Genomic DNA, 8,598 nt, shown 5'->3' with positions numbered 1-8,598 from the left:
CTAAAACTACTCTTATTTCCGTAAATACCTGCGTAAAAGGTTTTGTGCACAGCCAAACCTTCCAAATAAACTACATTTTCTAATCCATGAGATACAATATTTGTAGCAGAGAGGTACAACTAATAAACTAACTTCTCCCACATGACCACTGATGTAGAAAACGTTTTCTAAAACTACTCTATTTTCCGTAAATACCTGCGTAAAAGGTTTTGTGCACAGCCAAACCTTCCAAATAAACTACATTTTCCAATCCATGAGATACAAGATTTGTAGCACAGAGGTACAACTAATAAACCTACTTCTCCCACATGATCACTGATGTAGAAAACGTTTTCTAAAACTACTCTTTTTTCCGTAAATATCTGCTCTTGATTAAAAGGTTTTGTGCACAGTCAAACCTTCCAAATGAACTACATTTTCCAATCCATGAGATACAAGATTTGTAGCAGAGAGGTACAACTAATAAACCTACTTCTCTCAAATGATCACTGACGCAGAAAACGCTTTCTAAAACTACAAAAGGACTTTAGACATTCTTAACTTCATCTTCCAAACAAAGTATATTTTTTTCCAAAGTATTTATAGTAAATAATCCATTATTATTATATTAATGGACAATTATATAAATTAATTACATAACTTACAAATCAAGGATTACGGATTTCTTTGATAAATAAATAATATCTTAATTAAATACAAAACGAAAAAAAGCAGAAGTTTTGTTAAGAAAACTTTGATAACTTTAATACTCTTATGAATTTATTTTTTAATTAAAAGTATCAAGTATCAAAATATTATTATTATTCTTCGCATTACAAAGTTTACTACATTAATTTGCAAGATCAAAAAAGTAATAATGCTATTCAATATTTATTTTTCAATCTGTTTCTCAGGGACAAAACTATTAAATTAGTTTTCATTTACTTGCATTTGCGTACGGAAGCTTTTCCTTTGCAAATTTGCGAAGTTGTTATTCATACATTATTTTCTACATATCTAATTAAAATATAATTGCACATGCAGACGTCGTTTCATATTGCGTTGTTAAACGCTTGACTGTCTGCACATTTGTGTATGGAAGCAAGCTTGTATCTACATTTAGTTGAATTACTTCTTCAGCTGTTTCAACTAGAAAATATATTTTTTTAGAAATATTTTTATAAAGTTATTTAATTTTTATGTTTTCAAAGAGATTTCATTTCTATAGTCAGCATTTCTATAAGATTATGATATTGATGGACAAGTTATAAAATTCTTCTTATATTGGACATTATTTTCTCTATAATCCTCATTTCAAAGTAAACTTTGTGTGGTTGTATCAATTTTGTGTGTAATTGGACAGCCCTGCGACCTGCACGAGCCGTCTTTCAGGGACGTGCAATGCTCGGAGTTCGATTCCTGGGTGTATCCGGAGGATGGGAAGGTGCACGTGTGGCGCAGCTATCCGATCCACGACGGTAATTTAACTTTATCCGCGAGATTTCCTTGTAAGTAGAGGGATGAAAATAGTTGTATCAATTCGTGTATGTCGCGCAGAGAATCCCTGCGGGCTGTACTGCGTGAACGATGAGGGTGGCATAGCGTCGCTGCGTCCTCGTGTGATAGATGGGACCACGTGCTATCACGGCATTAGAGATATATGCATCAACGGGATGTGCAAGGTACGACTACCCATCTCCTAATCTACACTACACGCTGTATGAACTTTGATACATACCTTACCTATCTGTACCATATGTACATACGTACAAACGATACACCTAATCCTGATCAATGCCAAAAAGGAAATCCCGTGCGATCTGGATCTGCAATCGAACGCCGTCGAGGATCGTTGCGGAGTCTGCAAGGGAGACGGCACCAGCTGCAAGGTGACGCGCGACTCCAGACTCTTCCAATGCGACAGCGGACTAGGTGACTAGAAACTACTGATCCAAGTGATCTCACGCGTGTCAAACTGATAACGTATATATGTTAAGAGGAGGAGAAGTTTGCGGAGATTCCGAAGGGCGCGGTGAACATCAAAATCGAGGAGATGTTGCCGTCCGAGTCGAGGATCGAGGTCAGGGACAAGGATGGAAAGGACGTGTACATCGGCGGGTCCGTGAGCCAAATTTTTTGTGTCCTATCTCTCTCTCTTGTTGTTTTTTTTTTGTTGCGAATAGAACGCATGTTGTAAATATTTTGTTTCAATTTAGCACCGAATTGGGAACGTTTAATGTAAAAGGGACCAAAGCTTGGGTCGGAATGATCAGATTAAAACAGGAGGCCATCAGTATTCCCGGACCGCTGCCGGATCCAATTTCTATTTGGGTAAATATAATTTATTCTTCCACGCAATCCCGCAAAATACCTAATTTCCCAACGAACACCAAACAAAATTATATACGAAATCGCCTGAACACATGTACTACATATATTGATCGTAATTCTCATATTCCATTCCAATCCAATTCGAAATAGTAATATCATGTAAGCAGTACATTATAATTTTTAATTTGAGACGTTTATTTTGAAAGTGGCTTAAGTCCATTTTCATCTTTTATCAAGTTGGCACTTGTGACATTTATAATTTATGCTGAACTGTCAAAAAAAAAATAATCGGTATTGAAATATACTTAGTACATTTGAAAATTTTATATCACGTACATTTTCAAAATAATATAAATACTGAAAATCCTAATTTTGAAAGTGACCTAAGTCCACTTTTTATTGACGATGTCAAAAAGTGCGGCCCAAAATGTTGAAAGCAGTGATGAAGGTAATTTAAATTACGTTTTGATATTAAATTGAAATTTAAAAAATAATATTTAATTTAAAGAAATTATTAAACCCATGGGAAAGGATAAAATAACAAGATTTATTGATTCTGAAAGTGAAGAGGAATTAAAGTCATACAACAGATTTAAAAAAAGAAGGAGAATTTTAGAAGTTCATTCTTCAACAGAGGAAGTAATTGAGAATGAGAATTTACAAAACAGCACCTTCAAAGAAGGATTCAGAGATACATCAGAAAATTCGTAAAATTAAACGGAATTCAGGGAAAAGATACGATACAACGGGAATATCTCGGGGAGAAAATTATTCCTGCCAAAGTTTTTCAAAATGAAAATTGCCAATGCCGAAAAGACTGCTTGAAAAATTTAAATGAAACAGAAAGAAAACGTATTTTCGAAATGTTTTGGAACTTAGGAGACTTTAATAAGACTCTTGGAAGAAGCAGTTCAAGCATCCAAAAATACGAACGGAGAAAAAATAAACTGGCTTCAAATATGCTGGATGCGATTTTTAAGAAATGAACCATATAAAATTTTATACAAAACAACCATGGATGAGAACGCAGAATTTAAAATTCTTGATTTATTGCCACGTCGGGGCAGACCTAAAAAATTTGGGAATATTGTAATGCCATCGTTATATAAAAGTATAAGAAGCATCACATCACTAAAATACCTACACATGATGGCCTTATTGCGGTATATACCACCATAACTACTTCAAATCACTCCCGCATACTGATAATGTTAACGAATAACTTGTTACTAAATTTATTTCTATTATCTAAAAATATAATTTAATTGTTTTTTTTTTCTATTTTTTAAGCTATATGTAACGGACTTAAGCTCTTTCACTTTTTGTAACAAAACAAATTTTTATTTTGAAAGTGACCTAAGTCCTTTTAAGGTAAGCAAGGTCATATTATACACTTAATAATAGCGATTATTTAATAGGATGTATAAAATGAAATCCCTTAAATGCGATTATCTTACGTATATTTTTAATTTTGTAAAAACGCAAAACCTTAAGTATTTCAAATTAAAGATAAATGGACTTAAGTCACTTTCAAAATGAACGGCTCATTTATCTATATTATAACTTTCAAATTTACTAATTTAACAAATTGTATCGTGTTGTGTATCGTGTTTGTCTGTGGTATTAGGTTGGGGTGTTGCAGAATACGACAATAAAATACTCGTACGGGACAAAAGAATTGCACAAGCGGAAGCCGGTGTTTAGCTGGGATTTCCTGGATTGGTCCCGATGCTCTACGGAGTGCGGTCCCGGGACGCAGGAGGCAATTCCCAAGTGCGTGGAGAAGGAAGCTGGACAAGTGGACGAGAAGTACTGCACGGATGTTCACAGGCTCAAATCGCAAATACGTCCGTGCGAGCTCGCCCCGTGCACCCCAAAGTCCGAGCACCAACTCTCATTCTAAACCCACTAATTTTCAAGTCTCCTCTCTACGTTTCAGATGGTTCGTCGGCGATTGGTCGGAATGCTCGAAGTGTCCTCGCGGCATCCGAACGAGGATTATAAAATGCTTCATACCGGTTGGAACCGGCGAAGGAGAGTTGGATCTTGTCTCGGATGACTACTGCATCTCGCCGAAGCCGAGGATGCGAGAGTCCTGTACCTGCAATCCTAAAAAAGGTAAGAGAATTTGCATATATCGTTCTTTCAGCATCTAACCAATAAAAACTTATTCAAGGTCGATCGAGGAACGTGACGGTAAGTATTTGTAAGGGAATTTGATAATATTTAATATGATGCGCTTCGCGAAACAGAAGCTTTTCGATGTGATCGATGCGATGGACGTGACGCAGGTGCATCTGACGGTGCACACGGATTTCGATGGAAAGAACTACCCGCCGGGACTGCCGCATCCGAAGAACGCGAACGAGTCCGTCTTCGATTTGGAGGACAAGGAGGCGCTGAAATTTATGGATTCCATGCAGAGAAACTTCGAGAACAACAAGAGTCGCATCTAGGATTTAAGTCATTTTTATTTACTCTACCTCATACAAGTTTTTTTTTAAAAGATAATTTTATACAAATATGATATAATAGAATTAACGAATAAATACAATACAAAGAATGATCAACTTACCTCCTAATCAATATGCATTAATTGTTGAATAACAAATGTATTAATTCTTTCTTACATAAGCTTTTATTTGATTTAAATATAAAAATAGAACTAAAGAATAAATGTGACAAAATAGTAAAAACTATGTAACGACGAATATGATCATCAGTTGCTCTCAACGATATCCGGCGTTTTGTGTTGCTGTTCGTTGAGTATTTTCGCGGCAGCTTCGCCTTTGATGACTTTCTCTTTGGACATGTCGAGGGTGTCGGGAATCGTGTCTCCCATCGACTCGTAAGCCGCGTCCGTTAGATTGATCGCAGACGAGGATTGCTTGACCGGGATTTCGATGATTTTGATGTCCTCGGGGTCGACGTGATCCTTCACGACGGATCCCGCGTTCAGTTTAGGCTTCGCTTTATCCTTATCCCCGTGCTGTTGCTCTCCGACCTTCGGCTGGGTTACGGGGGCATCGCAACTCAACAAGCGCTTTTTCACATTGTAGTCCCGAACATCTCGAACCATCTTGTTCAGATTCCGAATGGATTCCACGCGCTGCAGTATCTGAAAAAGGAAAGCTTTAATTACCATTTGTTATCGCCCCTTAATAAAATACCCGGGGATCAGCGTCTGGCGCGTTTCCAACAGTCTGTAACCAGACGCGTTGCATCATGTGGGACGGTAGTCCTGCAGCCCTCTTCTTTGCAACGCAAACGGTTTGCGCTTGGCACAGCTCCTTGGATCCTGGTTTCTTCTCGCTGCATTCCTGATCTTCCACGAGGACATCATCTTCACCAGCTCTTGACGCTTCCCTCACGCACTCCACCTCTCTTATCCTGATACCAGACTGGTCCTTGCACGCCAAGCACTTACCCCATTTCCCAATCCTCCATCTCGGGAACAACAACAAAACAACAAACACTTAGAACATCTGTTTTATAACGCATTCGAGAAAACGGAAATACTTAGTCCTGCAAGCTTGCTCGTTGCATTTCCTCGTTCTCGCTACTGGTCTTTCGCTAGCCTGGCACAAGGATGCAGACACCAGTCCGGACTTCTCCTCGATGCATTTAGCCTCGGAAGTCTCCACGCCACCTCCGCACCTGTTCGAGCAGTCGTCCCAACCAACAAACTCCCAGTGGAATATCGGCTGATAGTTGTTCTTCGTCGTAGGTTCTGCGTATTTGTAACGATAACCGACGTTCTTGTTATCGTAAAATACAATCTGCAAGAAATTGGCAATTTGTCAAGTGGGATCGAGCTCTTAATTTTAGTAAAACATTAAAGGCGAATGGTATTTTTCATTGCGAAACTGTGGCAGAGCTTAAATCGAGGGCCATTGATCGGACGGTGTCATTTGCAGGGCGGATGATTGATGCTTTTTGCACTTCATCCCGTGACCATTGTGCGAGTTTAAGTGCACTCACTAATGGCACATCCGGTTTCTGTTTTCACAGACCCACCCTCCTTTTGCCATCGAGTCGAAACCGATTCGAAACGTATGTCACTACAAGCCAGATACTAATCAACTTTGAATAATTTAATAGAGTGTTTATACATTCTCCAAAAATATTCTAGTAAAAAAACAAAATGACTTTTACAATGTGTTGTGTCCAACCGTTACTATTACAATTATTATTATTAATATAGTATCTCTTAGTCGCCATAATAAATATATACATCAGCATAAAGGTAGCCTTCATCGAGACCAGCTACTGAAAGAACATCGCTCATATTTTCAATTAGATGCAGAATTGGCAAAATTCGTATAGGAGCAGTCTTATAAAAATTGTGCTTACTCCTCAAACTCCCCTTGCTTAGTTAACTTTATACGTAGAGTAAGGATTTGTAATTAGTCTTAGGAAGAACGCTAAAGAATCAACTACTGGGTGAAGAACCACAATAAAGCAAACACTTTGAAGAATATTTTAATAATAAACCGAAAGTAAAACTCGTTCAATTCATTATTTACCAAACCTAAGGCTCCACAACAGACAGCAGAAGAAGATATCCCACAGTGTCCAGAAAACCATCCCTGGGACACGACAAATGAATAAAAAAAAGTTAATAACTTATACTTGTAATTATAACCTTTAACAAGCTGATTTTACTAATTACGTCAATATTTTTTATAAAAGTCATCTAATTCCTCATTATCTTTATCGCTAATTACTAGAAACAATATTTTACTAAATAATACAATTATTACCATTAGTTCTAATACCTGAGTTAATTAAAATTCTAATGATTATTACCACACAACTTTTAACAAGCTTTTTTTTACTAATTACGTCGTTTTTCTTTTATAAAAATCATCTAATTGCTCATTATTATTATCGCTAATTTCCAATTTCTAAAAAAAAACTTTGTTTGACTTTGTTTTCGTCACTTTTCTGCAGACAATTATGTAAATAATTAAACGAAAAGTTGATATATCAAAAGTTTGCATTATGTAATTGATTTTTTAATATAATAATGTATGTAATAGGTATGTAACAATCCTTCTTGCTGATACTAACACGTATAAAATAAAACGAACTTTTCGCTCGTCCTGACACGTCATTTACAAACCGAAGCGTTTATTTGTAAAAATCGTCAATTTCCCAAAGTGATTTTTTTCTTCCCGTTTGTTGCGCAAAGCCACGCCACGCCACCCACGGTTGGAGCAAAGAGGAAGGAAGGAAAGAACAAAAAGCAAACTAGTTTCAAAGAGAGGCGGGGTTGTTCCATCCGGTCGTTCGGTTGTGCGGGAGGTGGCGGAATTTGAGTGAGTAATAGAGACGTTTAAAAAGGGTGACAAGTGCGGAGAGACGGTGCACCTGCGATATGTGCGGTATTACGTGTTATGCAACTCGGCATTCATCGCGGTTTTGCATATTATATGGCTGCGAAACGTTCATACATAATTTATTTTTAAAGCCTCGCTCGCACCGAAACCGCCCCATCGCCCCCACTCCCCTCGACACCGTCATCCGCATCGCCCCAACCCCCATTTCGTATTTCCCGCATATCCGACCCAACCAATCCCCCCAACACCGCACTCTTGCAAACAGACACACACACATTCATAAACACACATTCAGGCATGTGGTAAAACCGTGTGTAAATCCGCGATGAACTCATTTACTTAATTAAACTCCAAGAAATTGAATTACTTTAATCCGACTTCCAGTGAGTAAGTTGAAAGAGAGAGAGAAAAGGGCTGTAATTGCAGGACGATTTTTCCAGATAAATAGAGCGCCCTCGACGCAAATTATTCCTCGGGCCCATCGCTGATATTTACTGCAGGAAACGGCGGAGCTTAGCCACTTCCGGGGATTTGGAAAGCAACAAAAGTAGCTTTGGATTGTCGAAACTTCGCTGCAAAAGATATATCCTCTCACCTAGCCAATTAAAGAGGGACAGCGACAGGATATAAGCAGAACCTTTGCATGCAGATCGTTTCAAAATAGCCAAAAAAAAAATGTTGGAAATATCTTAATTTTATAAAGAAACAAAAAAAGTTATTGCTCGAAGCTTTGGCATTGATAAAAGATCAAAAAAGGAATGATTCATAGACCAATACTCGAAATATTTGATTATAAAAGTTGAGAATTAATCTTAAGTTTAGTTGCCTTAAGTCAGTGGTTTCCAAACTTGATGTTACTACGCCTCCCGCGCAAGAACGCGCATTACAGCAATATGGATAAGAGCACATGAATTTATCTATATTTGCTGGATTCCCCAAACATTCA

The 8,598-nt window shown here is 37.7% G+C and overlaps 2 protein-coding genes across 2 annotated transcripts in view; one reads left to right on the top strand and one right to left on the bottom strand.

Annotated features, from left to right (window-relative positions):
* LOC108558401 (A disintegrin and metalloproteinase with thrombospondin motifs 7-like) overlaps nucleotides 1-4,788 on the top strand; it is a gene marked incomplete at its 5' end in the record, with an annotated part of 5,222 nt that extends 434 nt beyond the window's left edge. The window contains 9 exons of the mRNA XM_017915309.1: nucleotides 1,343-1,457; nucleotides 1,537-1,661; nucleotides 1,785-1,911; nucleotides 1,977-2,097; nucleotides 2,196-2,310; nucleotides 3,938-4,188; nucleotides 4,250-4,428; nucleotides 4,487-4,506; nucleotides 4,563-4,788. Coding sequence (XP_017770798.1) covers nucleotides 1,343-1,457; nucleotides 1,537-1,661; nucleotides 1,785-1,911; nucleotides 1,977-2,097; nucleotides 2,196-2,310; nucleotides 3,938-4,188; nucleotides 4,250-4,428; nucleotides 4,487-4,506; nucleotides 4,563-4,766 — 1,257 coding nt within the window. The remainder of the gene's footprint in view (nucleotides 1-1,342; nucleotides 1,458-1,536; nucleotides 1,662-1,784; nucleotides 1,912-1,976; nucleotides 2,098-2,195; nucleotides 2,311-3,937; nucleotides 4,189-4,249; nucleotides 4,429-4,486; nucleotides 4,507-4,562) is intronic.
* A 210-nt stretch (nucleotides 4,789-4,998) lies between these two features.
* LOC108558403 (A disintegrin and metalloproteinase with thrombospondin motifs 7-like) lies at nucleotides 4,999-6,089 on the bottom strand (the record flags this gene model as incomplete). The annotated part of the gene is given in 3 exon segments (XM_017915310.1): nucleotides 4,999-5,428; nucleotides 5,481-5,757; nucleotides 5,830-6,089. Coding segments are annotated over 3 exon segments (936 nt in total), but the record flags the coding sequence as incomplete, so codon positions are not given.
* Nucleotides 6,090-8,598: the final 2,509 nt, after the last annotated feature.

Source organism: Nicrophorus vespilloides, unplaced genomic scaffold (genome assembly GCF_001412225.1).
Source record: "Nicrophorus vespilloides isolate i.1.1-1 unplaced genomic scaffold, Nicve_v1.0, whole genome shotgun sequence".
In the NCBI taxonomy this organism is placed as follows: domain Eukaryota; kingdom Metazoa; phylum Arthropoda; class Insecta; order Coleoptera; family Silphidae; genus Nicrophorus; species Nicrophorus vespilloides.
This window is presented reverse-complemented; position numbering and strand designations above follow the sequence as displayed.